Source organism: Opisthorchis viverrini (genome assembly GCF_000715545.1).
Source record: "Opisthorchis viverrini unplaced genomic scaffold opera_v5_251, whole genome shotgun sequence".
Taxonomy (NCBI): Eukaryota; Metazoa; Platyhelminthes; class Trematoda; order Opisthorchiida; family Opisthorchiidae; genus Opisthorchis; species Opisthorchis viverrini.
Genome location: NW_008751908.1, coordinates 365,088 through 387,175, shown reverse-complemented (window position 1 = coordinate 387,175; position 22,088 = coordinate 365,088). Strand labels below are relative to the sequence as shown.

At 44.1% G+C, this 22,088-nt stretch overlaps 1 protein-coding gene across 1 annotated transcript in view; it reads right to left on the bottom strand.

Annotated features, from left to right (window-relative positions):
* The window catches only part of T265_09033 (hypothetical protein), a gene marked incomplete at both ends in the record, with an annotated part of 89,115 nt that extends 75,157 nt beyond the window's left edge, over nt 1-13,958 (bottom strand). Inside the window, one exon of the mRNA XM_009174997.1 lies at nt 13,882-13,958. Within this exon, the coding sequence (XP_009173261.1) occupies nt 13,882-13,958 (77 nt within the window). The remainder of the gene's footprint in view (nt 1-13,881) is intronic.
* Nucleotides 13,959-22,088: the final 8,130 nt, after the last annotated feature.

Below are 22,088 nucleotides of genomic sequence, written 5' to 3'. Positions count from 1 at the left end.
CTGATTGGATTCGGCCTTCATAGGTGTTTAGGAGCAATCCGTACGAACTATCTGAATTATGGAATAGACGAGTTCATAAGAGAACAAGGCGGGAACTATGTCCAAGGCACTCACGGGGACCAAACTCGATTCGTGCGTTGAACTACTCGTGCCCAAGTCTTTCGCTTGTTTTGCCCCGAAGTGGGATATGCGCTATCCCAGAATGATGGCGATCTCCATACATATCTTAATCTATTGAGCAAAGACAGGTTTGACGGCTTCTTTAGCGAACAATCCAATCCCTGGTGTCCTCAACACCCAAATCTTTGGTGAAAATAACATGGAATTTCAAACTGGGGCATGATAAACGATTAATCCATGAATCAGATCGGTGTAACTGAATGAACATAGTCAATATTAACCATACTGACCACTCAATATTGGGAGTTTTGACGGTCTGATCCAAGTCAAGTTCTCTTAGAGAAACAACCACAGTTTATAGAAATACACTACATCATATGTTGTTACAGTAGGCTGTCCTCTTCTCACAGGTCCATTCCAGTGATCCGTTACTTCTTCCTGCAAGTCGTCTTCTGTTTCAGTGAAGAAAGCCTCTAGGTACGAGTTCGTCAAACTTCTGGTCAACCAATGATGTTCAACCACTAGCCAGAAGGCTGTGAGTTAATATCTCACTAGTGGTTCGTGAGATCCGTACCGATGGTGATTCTCAGCTATGAATTGTCCAGATTAGTTTCATTCAACTGAAATTCCGGAATTTCTCACCACCTGCCAACCATGATACACCATAACAACGTACTCTACAAAATGATAAGACAGGAAAGGTTCTTTATCCGTCCTTCTTGGCGAATATGTCTGACATTCTTCATTTGAGGGCAATTCTACAATCCGTAATCCATTTGTAGCACTTGTAAACTGCTGTTTTTCATGCTCAATATCATCTTCCTTTTCCCTATCAATATCAGTCACATTATTGTATGAGACTTTTTTTTTACTGAAAGACAACCGCAATCGCCCGCTTCTTGGGCCCAACGTGACTTTTGCTGAGTGACTGTTGTTGTGACTGCTGGTTGGCTATAATCTAAACGTGAACAAAAAATTTAGCTACAAACACTGGACTAATCTATTCACACCTGTGGATTAATATTGCGATCACCGGGGATTTGGAATACCTGGAAGGCAGAACTTCTTTTGGTGTGGTGGTTCAACGGAATAAGGAACTACGGAATCACCTATTGTGAACTGTGAATCAAGATTTAGTTGGATTTTTCTCCTTGTGACTTTGTATCTGGCTTACATTGTTAATTTGTTCTGTTCACTAGAGACTCCTTAGGGACGTTAACCACTACACATTCTCTCGACAACAACCACTTAATGGCAAGGACATCCACCAACCTACATAACTCGCGAAAAAGTGCACACAGGTGTTCAGCCATTGGTGTGAGCACGGAGGTGGGTTATGCTTTCGTGCGATGATGTGACGTGCAGTCTAGCTAGTTGCTTTATGTGAGGACCTTCCGTCGGTTTATCAGGCCAAGTAACATGCACCCCGATTTCCTTTCCAGACCATTTTTCTTAGGGTTTCTTGCGATCCACACCTTATACCGCATGATTCAAGATGGTGGCAGATACAAAAACCTCAGCAGATGGAAAAAATTGATCCGTCTTCTATGTAAATCAGTGTGTGTGCACATGCTTGCCATGAGAAAAAGAAAACAACCTATCAGGTTGAGAGTACAAATGCAGGAATTGATCCGTTATAACTGTGAAATCTGAGTTTTGTGTGGAAGATCCTAACTTAATTAGACAGTCTGTTGGAGAGAAATCGTGCCAAAAAATGGAAGAACAACGAGGCATCGTCATTATCCTATGTTCCACTCTCAGTGCCCAAGTATATCATGCAACACCTTTGGCTGCCATACATATCTTAATCTATTGAGCAAAGACAGGTTTGACGGCTTCTTTAGCGAACAATCCAATCCCTGGTGTCCTCAACACCCAAATCTTTGGTGAAAATAACATGGAATTTCAAACTGGGGCATGATAAACGATTAATCCATGAATCAGATCGGTGTAACTGAATGAACATAGTCAATATTAACCATACTGACCACTCAATATTGGGAGTTTTGACGGTCTGATCCAAGTCAAGTTCTCTTAGAGAAACAACCACAGTTTATAGAAATACACTACATCATATGTTGTTACAGTAGGCTGTCCTCTTCTCACAGGTCCATTCCAGTGATCCGTTACTTCTTCCTGCAAGTCGTCTTCTGTTTCAGTGAAGAAAGCCTCTAGGTACGAGTTCGTCAAACTTCTGGTCAACCAATGATGTTCAACCACTAGCCAGAAGGCTGTGAGTTAATATCTCACTAGTGGTTCGTGAGATCCGTACCGATGGTGATTCTCAGCTATGAATTGTCCAGATTAGTTTCATTCAACTGAAATTCCGGAATTTCTCACCACCTGCCAACCATGATACACCATAACAACGTACTCTACAAAATGATAAGACAGGAAAGGTTCTTTATCCGTCCTTCTTGGCGAATATGTCTGACATTCTTCATTTGAGGGCAATTCTACAATCCGTAATCCATTTGTAGCACTTGTAAACTGCTGTTTTTCATGCTCAATATCATCTTCCTTTTCCCTATCAATATCAGTCACATTATTGTATGAGACTTTTTTTTTACTGAAAGACAACCGCAATCGCCCGCTTCTTGGGCCCAACGTGACTTTTGCTGAGTGACTGTTGTTGTGACTGCTGGTTGGCTATAATCTAAACGTGAACAAAAAATTTAGCTACAAACACTGGACTAATCTATTCACACCTGTGGATTAATATTGCGATCACCGGGGATTTGGAATACCTGGAAGGCAGAACTTCTTTTGGTGTGGTGGTTCAACGGAATAAGGAACTACGGAATCACCTATTGTGAACTGTGAATCAAGATTTAGTTGGATTTTTCTCCTTGTGACTTTGTATCTGGCTTACATTGTTAATTTGTTCTGTTCACTAGAGACTCCTTAGGGACGTTAACCACTACACATTCTCTCGACAACAACCACTTAATGGCAAGGACATCCACCAACCTACATAACTCGCGAAAAAGTGCACACAGGTGTTCAGCCATTGGTGTGAGCACGGAGGTGGGTTATGCTTTCGTGCGATGATGTGACGTGCAGTCTAGCTAGTTGCTTTATGTGAGGACCTTCCGTCGGTTTATCAGGCCAAGTAACATGCACCCCGTCGCCAATGTGACAACAGAGATTCAACGCATACTCCAATCAGTCGTTACAACCAAGGTTACCGTTTGCACTGTCTACCGCGATGCCCGATTACACCATTCTATTGGGCGTTAGGACGCCCATTCCTTTCCGCGTAGATGTGTTTCAAAAATACATAATAACATTTCTTTCTGGGATGTTAGCAACAATTTAACAAAATTCCATCTTTATACGTAACTACTGATTGTTGGGCTGTTCGTTGTACTTGACAAGTTTGTTGCAAGCGTTTCCTCATCAACCAACATGAAATCACCAGTCCGTAGCTGAACAGCGGTGCATCGTGGTATGGCAGACAGCCGCACCACGAACTTCACTGCCTGAGCCACCAATGGTCATTTCTACATCAAACGTTATCGTCTTCAGGTTGCGGCGGCGCGGTGAAAAACTAAGTCCAACCACGATTATGTGACTACAACACAGCTCTTGCCTGACGTCGTCACTTGACAGATGTCAAGTCTGGGTATAGTTGAAGACGGAATTTTAAACTCGTTCGAAATATTGCAATCATCGTTAGCCGAGTTGAATGGCTAATGGACAGCCCTGGCTGGAGACGGTCAAGTTCTAACTTTTCATAACCAAAATTCGACACTATGTCAAGCAATCCGCGGAACAAAAAAGAGGACCGAGCTACACCAGGGTTCTCACACCGCGTTTCTGTCCCCAGCTTTCATCCAGACCTTTGTCACACCATCGGGCTCAGAGCAAGGGGCGAAATCGCAGTAGGCCACTGCTACATTCACTCAAATGAATGACGAGGGCTTGAAAACCTAGGCTACCAAAGCCTTTGTTGTTGCCATGGCAGCTGAACCCAGTTACCAACCTAGGTGTGGTACAGTGTAAGTGCAGAGACTAGCTCCAACTGAGCTCCGGTGTTGGTTGACTGAACGAGAAAATGTGGCTAGGCCGCGGGTGACCAGTCGCAGATATGGGGATCCAATCCGCATAATATCGACTTTCTGGGTGAAGCCCGCCTTCTAAAGTGAACGAAATCAAAACAACACATCTAGTTTTCCGGTTTACTTTTGATGTAGTGGTTACGAAATATCATCCAAACGTTTTTGGCTCCGGTCATTTGCAGACACTTGAAAATACGCCTGTCCGCATAAGTGACTATAACTTTCTCTGCTGTCCTTTTTATTCCTTGTTTTTTTTATGAAGTTAGGCTGTTTATTTTCAATGCACGTTACGTGCAGCCACTTCCGACAGCTGCCGTAAACTTTGACACCAGTGTTCAGAGCTGCGAGCAGTCCAAAGTGACTAAGACGCATAAACGCGCCTGAGATCTTCATCCAATCTTGGATTTCCTGATCATAGTTACGGAATGGACCTTACTGAGCCTCTGATAGTGTTACGGAAACCTGGATGGTGTATGAAAAGAAATATGTATGGTGTTGTTAGATTCGTCACACTTTGTTCAATAAACATAAGGATTATCAACAAATTTCCGAGGCTTACATAGGGATAGAGCTTTTGCCAGAAAATTTAGAATACGGACAACTTCCCACTAAATCTATAGCAAATAGTGTAGTACTCGCGTGACGGTGAAACATGGGAGTAGTATCTGGTCAAATGCATAGCACCATCCCTGCGAACGGGAAAGTCTAAGAGGACGCTTGAGGATGTCGACTTTCCAAAAACTCTGTGCAGATGAGGATTTTACTTTTGTGACTTACGTAGTTTGTGCCTACCAAGTAGATTATTTGTTGAAGTTTTCTAAAGAGGTCGGTATTTAAGTCGTGATGGTGCTATGGCAACTTGGTTACCGGCTTGGCACTAGGGTTTATACTAGCAACCATGATAGCGTTACAGAATAAGAGCGTTTTTCCAACAGTTTGTGGAAGTAAACCAGCAACTCTAATGTATTCCTCATCTCCGTTAGGTTTACCCCTTACCCTTCCTATAGTCCACGTGATAGCGTTCCTTGAGCAGCGGTTCTACCTCAAAATCCGAAGCTCTCTTGCAGTGAAAGCCTCATGAGTGCCATAACGAATAAACTGTTTACTAGAAAAAGTCAACCTGCCGGGGAGGTCATTTCGGTCACCCGTTTTTTTCTACGATTAAAGTGCATCGACATTTGGCTGGTTATCTCAATTTCTCTTCTGACCTGTGCTTTAGAAACCTAAGATGTAAGGACTGATCGATTTTCGCCATCGCCTCTTCAAAAAAACTAAACTTGATTGGAAAGGAAGTCAGGGGGAGACAAGAAATACTTCGAAATGAAACAAGAAACACCGCGAGACGTTGATCAATTTGGAGCAGCATCGTGGTATCTTTCGTAAACTTTTTTTCACTTTACGATGACCTGGACAGACGCAAACAAGAGTCCACGGGCGCAACTAATCAAGCCACCGTTTTTGCCCGCTTCAGAGAGTCTAAACATATAGTTGATATCGCAAGCGATTTTGTGTAGAAGCAGTAAATCTAACTCAAGCCTGTAAAAGTTACTGATCCAAATTTTCTACAGCCTATTTCGCCCAAAGTCTGAATCGAACTCCTACCCCCTTTGAGTACCTTGCTGATGGAAAACTCGCTGCTGTTGAACAGCGACACTTACAAAAGTGATACCAAAGTTTTTACTCAGTACTTGTGCTTCTTCAATTCTCAAATCGTTCGCAAGGGGGACAATGTTGCCATCTTATTACCCCGAAGCTCGCTTTCGAGGTTGCTTGCTGTCGCCTACTTGAAACGCCAACTCCCTTCTTCACTTGATTGCATCAGTGAACGGGATTGGCTACTCTTGTTGGTCTACGCCAATGCTCTTATCATTGATTTCGTTGCAGTCTCTGTTCGACTGTGGTGATCAGATAAGTTCTTCAGGTCCTTCCTACAAACGGGATCCAATATATTGGCCTTTACCGTAAAACTCAACGTCACTCGCGGACATGTGCGGGTGTTCTGCAAAGAACTTTCTCTTCTTCAACCTTCTGTTCGTTCTGTGACATTCTATCCAGTAGAAATGTGCTCAAGATCTAGTGAGTAGCTATGCATACGATACAACAGAAACCTAGGTATACTTAAGTTACTCGAGTTGTGATCTGAACCGTGGTCATTATCGTTAAATATCCTGAAGTGTTAGGACGCGGGATTTTTCCTCTCCATTGGAAAAGTCCATACAAAGACTTGTTCAGTATCTTCCCTGAATTCACTGTTATTGATGTGTGTCCCAGGATTAGTTAGTGGATAGAGTTTTGCCGGTGTGGGTAGCATAACTTGTTCCAATTGTTTTCCTAACTAGATCGCTCTATTTCAGACATTTCATCACCAAGCGAGCTGACGTCATCAGTGCGTCTTTAAGAAACGGAGCATTGAGTTGATTTTGTCATGAAAAACTTTTCCCTCAACCGTGCACTATAAATGTCGGCAACCTGCGCTGAAAAAGCTCCCAAATGGTTTGCCTCGGAAAACCTAGTTTCATTCGTTCATCACAATGCCACTCAACACGGACATTAGGTGAAGTAAAACTGACAAAGGGAAAACTCGTCAATGTCCTTATTGTCGGCCAGCCTGAATCCGGAGTCGATTGGTTGAAGACAAGCACAAGCGAAAGATTCTCTCAGGTCTAACGTGAATTTACTTTATACCTGTGGTCTAATTAATTAACGTGAGTGAACAATTCACTCTTTTCGATAACTCGTGCAGTGGGTCAACGCTCTACACAGCCCATATGCCCAGGCAACATATGCTACGTTGGCTGATCAACGCTCATCCGGGTTGATTATTCAGGTTATCTACCCAGTTGGCTGGTGTTCCCAAAGGCGGACATGATTTAGAATGTACACATCAAGGGGGCCAGGCGATGGAAACACTGTCCACTACCTTTAGTGGAGGAGTAACACTGAGCCACTCATTCAGTCAACTACCGTACGGAAAGCTGAAGACCACCCGTCAGCAGGTCGTTTTGGTTCTACTCTGTTGGTTCTTTGAAGTTTCGCTTGTAGAAGCACCACACAATCCCCTAGTTTGTTGCGATCACAAAGCATGACTACTCTGTATGAGGTGTGGCGTTTTGTACCTTTATTTTGCTTCCTTTATAACACTACGTGTTTCATCAATTGCGTAATCGTTTTTTGTCTGAATACGAAAAACTAAAAAAAACGTGCACTTGTACAACTTCACAGAATACAAACGTGGTCACGTGCTTCGACTCTCTCTTCTGATTTCGCCCTCGCTTGCAGCGGTCATTCGCGAGTCTCATGTGCTAACTCTGATATCAAAATATTTCAGACCATCTTCGGAATCTATTATATGTGGGAGCTGTGCAGAAGAAGACCCCTGGACCACCATAACTGGATCATTGTTTATTCGCTGACCTGGGCCAATGGAGGACTATTTTAAGGAGAACAATTATTAGTGAGTCTGTTCCAGCTGACCTCTTTATTATTGAATAACCAAACTAGCGTTATTATTTTTAAGCAACTAATTGGGTAGCCAGACCACTACAGAGTTAAGAAGTATATGGAGTCAACGATCCTCATACAGCTTCTTATTGGCTTCTTGCTAGCTGAAGGCAGTTGTGAAAATTTTAGTCTTGCAGAGATTAGCTCCCTCATGAAGACCACCAAATGTAGAGAGGCTACGTACCGCGCAGAATATTCTGCTTCGTTGAACTAGTGGTGGATACATTTACGAGAGTCGCATTTTTAGGGGCAAGTTACTCTTTTGTCCCGCCAAGCACTTCCCGCCCACAGGCTGCGAACTATTGCGTTGTTTAACAAAGTGGTTTCAGCATTGAGGTCTCTGAAGTCAGAGAAGGAGCACGAAGTGAAGGCTTTGTCGAATTGGCAGTAGGCAAACTTTTTAGTGGTGTAACCCGCACCTTAGAACACCACTAGGAGCTCATAGGACACAGTGTCTTAGTTTGTGGTGAGTTGTATCGTCTACATTCGCCACCCTCATTCTCAATATTTGTCTTCGTAAACAGTGACGAAATTAGCGTATTTTGTGGGTGGATTAGGGAAGTGATGGGTGTTCAGTATACAAAAAAAGTTGTTCCGGAGTTGTTTGTCGGATATAGATAAAAAGGTCCTCCAAATCGGGTGCAGGATGAATTCTCTAGTTTGCTTGCGAGAAAATTACGCCTCCGTTGTCCAGTCGATGGACCCGGGTGTAACCTTGTCCTTCGCATACAAGTTTTGACAAATTTTCTGCGGTTGCTGAAGCTTTGTTGCACTACACGTTGTTCTGTGAGCAATGCTCGATACACTGGGATCGGCTCATCCTCATATTCCGCTAGGAAACGCGAAATTCATGTCTTGTGCGGGCAGCGATCAGGGGTTCGAGAAATAGAAAAACATCCATTATATGTCGAAGCCAATAACACTCGCTCCCTTAAGAGATCCGGATCGCAAAGAAGTGTGTTCGAGTCGAACAATCTACTTTTTGTATATTTTCGTACGTCGGGTGGAAAAAAAGATCAGCAGTGGTTTACATGGAGGAGCAAATTCTTCTCTTGATGACAAGAAAGAGAAGGAGGACGGTGAAGGAGAATTAATGCCTCATAATCCAAGTAGATTAACCAGCATTTTGAAGCAGCTTGCATTTCAGCATGCACATTGTATGATATTTCTTTCATTCAAATAGCTGTTTTGTCCATTGTGTTCTTCATAGAGGCAGCGGGATAGGAACCATAGTTGTATTCGTCCAAGTTGTATCATCCTTCGTAAGCTTGTCTACTGGACTCAAACTGCGATGATGGTTGAAGTAACTTTTGATATTTTTAAGCAATGGTGTGTACAGGATGGTTCTAAATAGATGAAACATCCGTATAGACTAGTGAGCTTATTTAACCAATCGCCCTGAGTGCCTAACGCTCAAGCACAACACCACACAATGGCATGCGTTCAACCAAACTCTACGAGATGCATTCAATTCCTCAGACTTTCAAGAGATCTTGGGTGGATCGATGCGTCGGCCACTAACGCACTCTGTTCGCATCCATTATATCCTAGTTACCTTTACCCAGAATGTGGAATAACGAGTATATCTACCAGTTTCAGCCTGTCTAACTATCAAGCGATTCATTTAAAGGTGATTGCTCGTAGTGTGTCTAACTGTTCCATGGAATGGCTGATTAGGATCTTTCTGTATTGACCGAGACTACCTGAACCCTTTGTAACTCAGTAGTAGTACCCAGAGGTCCTATCCGCTGACTTTTATTGTTTCTAAAATCACTGTTACCTGCATCATCACGCAGTGCAAGGATTCCATTTCCTGCTCAGGCGTTTGTGATCTTTAGGTTCACTCTGGCTAGGAGGTTGCGGCAGGGATCTCTATAATTATTCATGAGATGCACATCACTGATGATTCCCAATAAGGGTGAAACATTTTCTTGGCATTTCCGCTTAGATTAACTACACTTACAGGACGAAGTATCTATTGGTAAAGAAAACTCACCAACTCTCCTCATACAACCACCCAAAACGTCTAGTAGCCCACAGGTAAGAACCAATCGCACGGCGAATAAAACTTCCACCTCACGTTACCACATGATGTGAATTCCGTAGTTGGTGTATTTTATCCATTGCATTTATGCATTATTACACGGATATCTGTTATTGGAATCAGTGTGGGCTTTCATCTGGAATTTACATTAAACTGCTTTTGGACTGGGACCCAATAATGCGTTATCCCAAACGGAATGAAACCACTTCATACATCTGTGGATTGTTTCTGCATTCGTATACGTACTCTTTGTACTGATAGAAGGCGAAACGTCATAAACTGTGGGCGTATTCGTGGGAGGAGTTATGCGCATTTCTGAAAAAATTGCCTGCCTATTCGGTGCTTCCGCATCTCGGGCATTGTATTGGATAACTGTCACTGATGACTGCGTGGCGCGCGGTCAAAAATGTAGACGAAACACAGCATGTTAAGTGTTGAATGTAGTATTGTTTATGAGGGATACATATAACTGAAGTTTTGGCGGGGAAAATGGCATGGATTCACTATGTGGGTGGTTAATCTTTCAGTATTTTTTTCAAAAAGGAAAGAATTATGACGCTTAGGTATCAGTAGAAAGCAAGTACAACGAGTCGCTTACATACTATATAAACTTCACACTTTATGGGAAGGATTTTGCAATGATGAATGTAACTGACTGTTTTCCAATTGCCTAACAGCCACTGCATTTCGGACCCAGACACACCATTTTACACATGAAGAAGTTGCGTGATGCTATTTAAGCCCAATGCGTGACATAAAATCGCCGTATTTGGACGATTAGTCACTGACCCTGACTTCCAGACAATTTCACTGATGATTTCGAGGCGATGGGCTATTGGCTGAATCAGCGTTTGAAATAGCCCATCACGCAGGGAAAGGGAACTATGAATTTGACTAATATGTTCATCTGTCCACCAATCTACGTTTCACCGGAGGCTTATCTGGAACCCAACTGAACCCCTCGCTTATAATTTTCTTCACGCCAATTGGGTGACGGCGCCTCGGAGATTGCACCCGCCTGGTGGGACCCAAGAGTGGCGAAACGGGTCATAGGTTGTCGAAGGTCTTTCAGCAATCTTATGGGTAGCGTATTATAATACATAATACAGTATACAATCTGATGACATAGTTTTTATTGCATATATGAACAAGGAAGAACTTAACGAAATTGACGAAGTAGCCATTTCCGATTGCTGGTGTCCATAGATGGGTAGTGGCAGATGCTCGCCGCTCAGAAACAGACGCGATATTTGGTCATTCATTTGAAATACCTCGTTAGCACAGAACGCTTCTTCAACTCGCCATCGTGGTAGTTCACCACGGTACCTAACTTCGATGTGCACACGAAAATATAAAAAAATCCGGAGTGCTCAACATCAAGTCAAACGGTGTTCAATAAATTTGATTCAGGCTGTTAACTACTTAACTATCATCAGTAGCTTATAATCAGTCCGTGTGACACCTCGATGTTACTGGTGTTGCCTCGAGGCATCACATGCGAGGAATTCGGGTTCTCAAACCCTCGAATGCATTTGAGGCGTATTTCGCCAATTTCTCTCACATTGTGTACCCGAGCTATGAGGTGTGCACCAAAGCAAACTATTTTCATAAATTAACAAAAATTTTTCGCAGTTTGTGCAATTCTCGAGTTCGTTGAAGCATCCAACAGATACCCCAAGTCTGTGTAACAGTTTCCTTTAGGTACTCAATGGCTTCCAGGAAGTTTTCGGCGAAACTCATGACATCACTGCCTGGAGTAATTCAACGGAAGTATCTATTCAGACACGAGACACTTAGGACCTGGCCTGGTTGTCCAAAATTCCTTTTAGAGCGGATTATGCGTGCGCGCCAGGGCAAAGGGCAGCACCCGAAAAATTGGCACCATTCCCATCTTAAATTCTCTTACCAAGTTTCTTCCTAGAAATGTTTTTTCTGCTGTTATGCAACAACTGAGCAATCGACTGTTAATCTGAACTTTGATTACCAATTAGTGTACCAAGTGCAGTCGAACAACCATGAGAATAGCTTTGTAAACGAATGCTACCACTTATTTCGGGCATAAGACCTGCTATATCTGTTTACCAAATAGCTATCGAGAACAATACTAATATATATATATATATATATATAGCTACGGAAGTGAGCATCAGTCCTAAATTTCGCTATACTCCGAGAACAGACGAAACACAAGTGAAGCTGTCCCAAGTGATCCCAAGTGGTCAACTGCGCCTGCACTGTATTTGGTGAAGAGTCTTTGAAAAACTTAAAGGATGAGAAAGCGACGTATTGCTGTATCATCGTGGTAACCAACGTTCATACAAGCGAGACGCTGGCGCAGGCCTGAAAATCATAAACTCTGGAACAGTCAGAGCCACTCCCGGCAATCAGCTTGCACTAAATTAGTTCAGCCAACCCTTTTTACAAGCCGTGCCAGTTTTATCCATGTGATATCTCGATGCCAACGGCAGATGCTTCAAAAAAATACAAAGACTTCAGGTTTTTGAAACCTATTTAGGTACGGTCGAGACGTGCTCGTGAATAATTATCGTCCTAATCCTGAAACGACCAAAATGAAACAGTGGAATGTCCCGATCTTGTTGCTTTAGACTTTCCGTACGACAAAAATTGTCAACACACAAAAGGACACGCACCAGCTTTGTAACACATGATATCAGGTTGGTCACGAACGCTTTTCGAAATATCATAGAACAACAGATCTGCCACACATAAGGGGATAGTTTTTTCTTGAAACTGACATGGAAATTAGTTTTTGTGGAAAATTCTGGCCGGGATTCTGTAGACGCAGCGCATCAATGCAAGTATGCACCGCCAGGAGGGTTGTCGAGTCATAACAGTGAATAAATTGGATGGATGGATGAATGTGCGCTAAAACAAATGAGCAAAACGAGTTTCACCAAATTGCCGACATTTTGGGAAATTTCAATTTTAGCAAAGATGCGCATATTTCTTCTCAGGCATTCAACGGTTGTTGATACGCACTTGGTGTGTCTGGCAAATAAAGAGGAAAAATATGGGTTCAGAAAGCTGGTTTCTTTGTTTACATGTTCCCTAAGATAGGTTTTCCTTGTAGAATTGGATTTCGCCGGATATACACTTGGAAGATTTTAAGTTTATTAAGTAAAAAGAACTCCGCAAGTCTGTTGAGCGGTTTGCATTTCTGCACTGCAGTGGAAGGTTGTCAACCTGTCTACTGTGGCGTTTTGCACTTTTATTTTACTTGCATTATAACACTACGTATTTCATCAACTGTATAATCGTTTTTTGTTTGAATGCGAAAAACTACAAAAACGCGCACTTGTACAATTTCACAGAATGCAAGCGTGGTCACGTGCTTCGACTCTCTCTCTCTTCTGATTTTCGCTCGCGCTTGTAGCGGTCATTCGCGTGTCTCATGTACTAACACTGGTACCAAAACATTTCAGACCATCTTCGGAATCTATTATATGTGCGAAATGTCCAGAAGGAGACCTCTGGACCAACATAATTGGATTATTGTTTACTCGCCGACCTGGGCCAACGACGAACTATTTTAAAGAGAACAATTGTTAGTGAGTCCGTTCCACCTGACCTCTTTATTTTTGTATACCGTATTTTGTATACTGTAATTATTTTTTATTTCTTTGCCACACACTCCTGGTAAACTAACTTATTGGGTAGCCAGACCACTACAAATTTGGTGAGCCCGAGTACTTATAGATATTTTTCGTGAATTTTTCTTTTCAAGTCGTCGTAATTTTGTTTCTTTTGCCTGGTCATTATGGAGGCACACTTTGATTCAGCGGATTTAGTCGAGAATGCGATTAGCATAGGTTTACCGGACTACAATCCACGCAACCCCAGGGTATGGTTTCACCAGCCGCTCTTCGAACGGCCGTCATAAGTAAGACAGGGAAATCAGAAAACAGAATGCCGCGGGATTTATTCACCACTGCCGAACTTGGTATCAGATCGCCATCACAACTGCTTCGCCACACGCGCAGTCTTCTCTGCGACCGTAAGCTAGCGGTGTAAATCATGGCTCAACTATGGCTCAACCAACTTCCACCCCCCATGTCCCACGTCATAAGTGCTTTCGTTGATGACCACAGCTTGGAGCGGCTAGCCCAAATGGGTAATAAGATACACGAAACATACCCCAGTAACTCCATAAACTCCGTCTCCCGCCCTACACCCACTGCCTCTACAGATTCCGATCCGATTATTGCTTTCATATCGCAACTACAGGCTAAGTTTGATGCTTTGACCGGTTAGAGGTCAACAGGCATCGGCCACGTTCACGAACCAGATCGCTGTCCCGTGCCCGTCCCTCTTGGTGCTGGTATCACCGATCTTATGGCCCAAAGCACCCAAGTGTCAACCACCTTGTTCCTTCAAGCCGCGCCACAACACCCCTTTAAAAACCCCGGCCAGTCAGTAGGGGCGACGACTGTCTGTGGCCCTCCTCGCACTAGTTGCCTGTTCCACATCACCGATCATTCAAGAGGTCTGCGTTTCCTCGTAGATATGGGAGCTGAAGTTATTGTGCTACCACATAAGAATCCACTTTCCGATTCTGCTTCTTTCTCCTTACAAGCCGCTAACGGTACCCGCGCCGCTACATACCGCGAACGTTCCCTCACCCCTGACCTCGGATTGCGACGTGCGTTCAAGTGGATCCTCCTTTCGGCCGACGTACAAACACCAATCATCGGTGCAGATTTCCTAACCCATCTGGGTAGGTGTGGGTGTTTTTGGGATAGCAGGATTGCTGGATGTGTTCGTGGGTGTTTCAATGTAGGCAGGTTTCAAACGATCTGTGGAGACGGTATCGTGCTTTCCGCTTCCCTCAAATACAAAGTATTTGGGGTGACGTTCTATAACCTTGAAGGGGCCATCATAACAGGGTTGGAGGGGTTTCCTCGTCGCGTCATATCGGACAAACACGAAAGATGTAGAAGAGAGATCGGCTGAGATGTGTTCTGTTCGGGTTGATCGTCTGGTCGGTGTCGAACGCAGTTTGGACCTATGCCGTTTCACACGAGTAACGAATGTGGCGGGGTGGGTTGGGGCGCCAGAAGGGGAAATCAGTTCAACCGGTAAACGTAAAGTTGTACCGTACACTAGTTCGGATGGTGAACAGTGAAGATCCTTCTTAATAGTGGAGCGAATAGCAAGCAAAATGAGAGGTAAGGAAGAGGACCATGAAGATGGGTTCATTTGGGCGGTCAATGCAGCTTTGAGATATCGATGGAAACGCTCAACCAGACCGTTGGAACAAGGATGATAGGCGGTAGTCGATATGTCATGGAAACCGAACAGTGTAGAAAACTCGCGGAAGAGATTACACTGAAATGGTGAACCGCGATCCGTAGTACCGTGGAAGGTATGCCAAATTTACTCACCCAGTGCTGCAAAAATGAAAGGACAACCGTTTCAGCCGAAGTATCCGAAATGGGTACAGCTACTGGCCAACGGGTAAAACGATCGATCATGGTAAGAATATGCGTGAAACCTTTTGATGAGAAGAGTGGGCCAACAATGTCCAAATGGACGTGTGTGAATGGAGCATCGGGAACGGCAAATGAACCGATAGGTGAGTTCGTATGCCGAGTTACTTTACTGCGTTGACAAGCGATGCACTGTTTGGCCCAGGATGTCAGGTCCTTATTCATGAAGGGTCATACAAAGCGTGCACTAATCAACTTCCTTGTTGCTCTGATTCCTGGATGAGAAAATCCATGAAAGTGGTCGAAAACAACCCGTCGGAAGGCTTCGGGTACGATTGGGCGAGCTGAGCCGGTAGATATATCACAAAAAGTGGTTCCGGATTGGAGGGGTAAAGGAATTGAGGAGACTAGAAATGAAGGAAAGGATAGAATGGGCAAAAAGTTAGGATCGCTCTTTTGAAGGTTAGACAGCTTGGTCAGGTCCAGCTCCGTGGAAGGGTGAAGAGCGTTGATGTCAGGAGGGGATAGGGCATCTGCGATGACATTGTCCGAACCTGGAGTGTACCGAATGTCGGTAGTGAACTGTGAAATGTAGTCGAGATGGCGTATCTCGCGTGGTGAATATCTATCGGGCTTGGCGTTGAAGGCATAGGTGAGTGGCTTATGGTCGGTTTAAATGGTAAATGATCTACCTTCTAACAAGCGCCGGAAATGGCGAATAGCAAGGTAAATTGCGAGTAATTCACGACCGAAAGTACTTTAACGCGTTTGGGCAGCCTGCATCTTCTGCGAGAAAAACGCTAGTGGTTGTGTTGTTGACCACTTGATGAAGCACGGCACCGACGGCAGCGTTCGAAACATCAGTCGTCAAAATAAGATTTGTGCTTTCGTGAGTATCAAGGAAAGGTAAATTTGTGGCCTGAGCAATGGCTCGCTTGGCTCTTTCGAAAGCGGCCATGGCGGCATGGGGCAAAGTAACAGAGTTTTCTTTGGAGCCAAGTAAATCGGTCAGTGGCTTCAAAACATCTGCACAGTGAGGGATGAATCGCTGGCAGTAGTTGATGATGCCTATGAAACGACAAAGTTGGGTGAGAGTCATGGGTATGGGAAAAGACTCTAGGGCCAAAATGCGATCGGGTAATGGTGAAATACCCGTGGCATCAATGTGGTGGCTAAGAATATCCAGGCTGGCAACACCGAATAAGCGTCAATGTTCAAACGTATGTTGTAAGTGGAAAAACGTTCAAACACTGCTCTGAGATGAGCTGTATGTTCAGCTGGGGAGGTGCTAGCGACTAAAACATCGTCAAGGTAGGCGTACACAAACGGTAAGCCACGTAAAACCTCGTCCATGAAACGTTGAAACGTTTGGGCTGCATTTCGAAGACCAAAGGGCATACGCGTGAATTCGAAAAGGCCAAACGGTGTTGTGATGGCTGTTTTGGGAATGTCATCCGGAGCTACGGGTATGTGGTAGTATGCTCTTATGAGATCGAGTTTGGAGAAAATGTTTGTATGGCATAGGGTACTTGCAAAATCGTGGATATGTGGGATGGGATACCTGTCTGGGATAGTAGCGTTTTTAAGAGAACGGTAATCTCCACAGGGTCTCCAATCACCTTTAGATTTCTTAGGTACCATATGTAGGGGAGAGGGCCAATGACTCAGTGAAGGGCAGATGATGCCGAGTTCGAGCGTGTGTTCGAACCCGTGTTTTGCGATTTGTAGCTTATCCGGATGAAGTCGGCGGAGGTTGGCATGGACAGGTGGACCTCTCGTCTGAATATTGTGAAGGACGGAATGAGTGACCGTTTGCGTGTGCTGACATGGATGAGTAAGAATCGGAAAGTCCTAAAATACGTCAGCAACATGTGAATCCTGTAAGATAACTCGGATAACTGCGGATGAAGTTGAGGCACTAATTCCGATGACTGGGAGGGAAATAAGCGTGTCCAAGAGACGTTTATGTCGCACCTCGACAGATAGATTATAATGGATCAGGAAATCTGCACCGATGATTGGTGTTTGTACGTCGGCCGAAAGGAGGATCCACTTGAACGCACGTCGCAATCCGAGGTCAGGGGTGAGGGAACGTTCGCGGTATGTAGCGGCGCGGGTACCGTTAGCGGCTTGTAAGGAGAAAGAAGCAGAATCGGAAAGTGGATTCTTATGTGGTAGCACAATAACTTCAGCTCCCATATCTACGAGGAAACGCAGACCTCTTGAATGATCGGTGATGTGGAACAGGCAACTAGTGCGAGGAGGGCCACAGACAGTCGTCGCCCCTACTGACTGGCCGGGGTTTTTAAAGGGGTGTTGTGGCGCGGCTTGAAGGAACAAGGTGGTTGACACTTGGGTGCTTTGGGCCATAAGATCGGTGATACCAGCACCAAGAGGGACGGGCACGGGACAGCGATCTGGTTCGTGAACGTGGCCGATGCCTGTTGACCTCTAACCGGTCAAAGCATCAAACTTAGCCTGTAGTTGCGATATGAAAGCAATAATCGGATCGGAATCTGTAGAGGCAGTGGGTGTAGGGCGGGAGACGGAGTTTATGGAGTTACTGGGGTATGTTTCGTGTATCTTATTACCCATTTGGGCTAGCCGCTCCAAGCTGTGGTCATCAACGAAAGCACGAAGAGCGTCATAGGGATTTTCCTTGGGAATATCCTCCAATAGATCTTCCACTTCTGTTGCTACATCACAATGAAGACGCTGGACAACGTAGGAAAATCGCTTGGCTTGGGAAGTGATGCGTCAGGTAGTAAAAATGGCCTCCGCCTGGTGAAACCATACCCTGGGGTTGCGTGGATTGTAGTCCGGTAAACCTATGCTAATCGCATTCTCGACTAAATCCGCTGAATCGAAGTGTGCCTCCATAATGACCAGGCAAAAGAAACAAAATTACGACGACTTGAAAAGAAAAATTCACGAAAAATATCTATAAGTACTCGGGCTCACCAAATTTGTAGTGGTCTGGCTACCCAATAAGTTAGTTTACCAGGAGTGTGTGGCAAAGAAATAAAAAATAATTACAGTATACAAAATACGGTATACAAAAATAAAGAGGTCAGGTGGAACGGACTCACTAACAATTGTTCTCTTTAAAATAGTTCGTCGTTGGCCCAGGTCGGCGAGTAAACAATAATCCAATTATGTTGGTCCAGAGGTCTCCTTCTGGACATTTCGCACATATAATAGATTCCGAAGATGGTCTGAAATGTTTTGGTACCAGTGTTAGTACATGAGACACGCGAATGACCGCTACAAGCGCGAGCGAAAATCAGAAGAGAGAGAGAGTCGAAGCACGTGACCACGCTTGCATTCTGTGAAATTGTACAAGTGCGCGTTTTTGTAGTTTTTCCAAACAAAACAAAAAACGATTATACAGTTGATGAAATACCTAATGTTATAATGGAATTAAAAGAAAGGTTCAAAACTTACGGCTAATTCATCCTGACAAAAAACGATTATACAGTTGATGAAATACCTAATGTTATAATGGAATTAAAAGAAAGGTTCAAAACTTACGGCTAAATTCCTTCATCCTGAACCTGGAATTTTGACGCGCGTTCAGGTGGTTCTCCGTTTTGATCGACGTCTAAACACGCATCATTTGTGGAGACTTCCTGATTCACCACCTCTAATCTGTCGATGTTCGTTACAAGCGCCTCTTGGACATGCTAACTATGCAGTGGTTGTTTTAAAAATCACGTTTGGCCGGTTAACTTCTGAATGCTATTGTCACAGGCGCAGAAAATTTGCCCTGGAAATGGTCACAAAATTTCCACGTACTGGTGCTATGCCTTCAAGAATCTGTCACGAGTCCGCTTTCGGTAGTGCCTGAAGTACTTGAGACGGTACCTAGGTGTCTTGGAAATCATCATTGATGGTTCCGTTGATTCTTGCCAAAGATTTCGTTATGCAGAGTTTTAAATGTCTGGAATGCTGATCAAATAAATCCTCAGGGTTTGTTAGGGGGCTAATGAAGTGATCACTGCGGTGCAGTCAGCTACCAGACTTCCCCAGCAGTTACTCTACCTTCCCATATAGCGCTCGAAAACGTGTGGAATGGAAAGGCAAGCTTTGACTAACCAAAAATTACCTCCAAAATGTGTTCTCTTGCAGCCGATTACGTGCGGATCTTTACTCGCACGATGCACAGTAATTTACACACCAGAGGAGGATAAAGGTGCCAGAGTGGCTCACTGTTCGTCTGCCAAATAGAAAACGGAACTGGTTACCTACGTCCAGCGGCATGCTCCAGCGTCAACAAATACTATGTTGTATCTATTTAGCTAACCCGTGTGAACAGAAGGCTGTCACAAGACGATAATTTGGAGACTAGTTAGCCGTTCCCAAAGGGTGATAACACTACCAAACGAACATAGAATGATCCGTCATACTTTGGTTCTGAAGACGCTGTACTAAACTGTCAATATGGCCTAGAACTGCATAGGAAAAACTCAATATAATCAGCTGAACTTCAGTCCGGTGCTAGGCTGAAGGTAAGATGTTAATCCAAGGCGCGTTGGTGGATAACGAAAGCAGTTTTTTCCACTGGCTATTTGCATACCCAAATTATTTTCTCCAAAACTATAGGTTTTTCGAAGTTGTGGCTTTACCGGAGTGTTAATCTAATCCATTAGCACCTTTCGGTGCTCTTTCGCTTATATCATGTTGTTTAAGCGAAACTTCAAGGTCACGGACCACCAACGATTCGCATTTTTCAACGGTTTACGTGCCAGCGGCCACACGCACAGCGATCACGCGACTTGCGGCGTCATCCCCATTCTGATTGGTTGATATCCAGATGGCGGGAACATTCAAAAGTAGCAACATAGCGGATTTACGGTTTATGATTGACCCTCTCAAACGAAGCGGAGAATTAAGATGCTGTTGTGTCTTCAAAAAATTTACATCGCTAACAAGTTTGTAAATATAATAAACACAAAAAGTATGGGATTCCCGGTAGTTTTAGATAGCTTGGTTTTAAAGAGTGTAATCCTATATTTTGTTCCTAAAGTTAACTATATCTCCAAAGGAAGACGATATTTGGGATTACTGGCGGTAACAAAAAGTACTTAGTCAGAATAGCCCAGAATCAGCAGCTGACGCTGGTGTATTGGCTGTTTGCAATCAGCATGGTTCACATATTATGAAACAGTTATTCGTTTGAATTAAAGGAATAGCCTACGTGTAATAGTATATTTTCCTCTCAATGAATCCATTGAAGGCCATGTATTCTTGGAATTGTGTTTTGTAGCTAAGGCACCCGATATATTCATTGACTGCTCTAGGTGCAAGACCCGGTGCTTTCATGGATAGCCCTAACTTTGGTTTATAAGGAATGAACTATCGGTGTGTCCTTCGGAGCCAGCAGATCAACGGTAGCGTCTGTGGTTAGGCCAGAGTTTCAGCTCTGAGTACCAATCATCTGAGTAAAGAGAATAATATAAACAGCTGTTGACGTATTTAGTGAGCAATGAACGCTAAGCTTGGAATACCACTATTGCCACAACCTTCTGATGCGACTTTCGACGACACATAGCACATGTACTAAAGCAACAGCAACTTATGTCACAACTGTAGTTTTTGAACCCTGAGACTCAGTTATGGCTGGAAATCACTCGTTCCGTTTTCTTTGGCGACTCTACATACTATGTAACAACGGACAGTGCGCCTGTCATAGAAACTTCGGAGTGAATAATATTTGTCGATTGCGTAACTAGTAACACCATTACGTAACACACCCATGAAGCGCAATACGTGTTTCAACCACAGTTAGGATGCCGGGCTATTGTACACAATGCTAGACGTATGCTGTTAGAGGCGACCCTATATTGTCCTAGAAGGTTTCGGGACTAGTCTGAGGCTATAGATGAAACCGAAAAATTACTCCCCCTTTTCTCACCTACGCAAGTTGGTCTTCAACTCAAGGCCTGGATGCCTTGGTTGCCGTGACGCTTGCGTTGTCGGGAAATATGAAACCAAGTTAAGGAAAACATAATTTTATTATGACTGATTGCCAACAAATAACAGAACCATTAAAAATGTGTTCCACAGTTGTGTCTGGAAAGTAAATGGGAAAAGAATTAGTGCAAGGCAACGGAATGGAAACGGCCAGAGGAGGGGATGGATTTTACGGCAGAAAAACCCACCCACTTCCCACATCTGGGCGTGGTAGCATTGGAGAAACTAGGTTGAATCTGCCTGAACTGCATCACCAAAATTTGCAAGCATACCACGCAGACGGACAGAAGCAAGAGAGAAAACATTCAAACTCCCATCATCACAGACACAGCCATGGGACCGAATGGGCGCACCGGACCTCGGATACCCTGCGGATCACATACAGGATAGTCCAAGTGGTGCAGTTTGTCGCGCAGGAGCCGCACGCCATCACCGGTCTAGTCTATTCCATGGTTCATCCGGACGTAGTCTCGGATTTCCATGAGTGACTTAAAATATCGCAACAATCCAAACGCAACACGTTCCCGCTGAGCATTCACGTCGTTTCGCAGCATACACTTGGCAATCAGACGTACGCAGGTCATGCGAGTGTTGCATATATAAAAACTAATTATTACAAGGCGACTGCCTCGGCGAACGACACGCATGAACGATCGGCAGTCAAACGCAGCATACCCAAATATAAGTTATTTGCATGATTGTGCGCGAAAATATCAACTTACCGACGAGCCTCTTGATCAGCATTCCAGTGAGGAAGCACTTCACCGACATTCTGTTCGTCCGAGGATACATCCCGTGAACCTACATAACATTCTACCACATTTAACCATCCCACCTGGCCGTACCGTCGTTGCAACCGTGGTGGCGGCGTCCTACACACCGTGGGCACCCGGACCGCAAGAGGAGCAAGCGAGGAATGACCATTTGTAGCTCGACACCAGT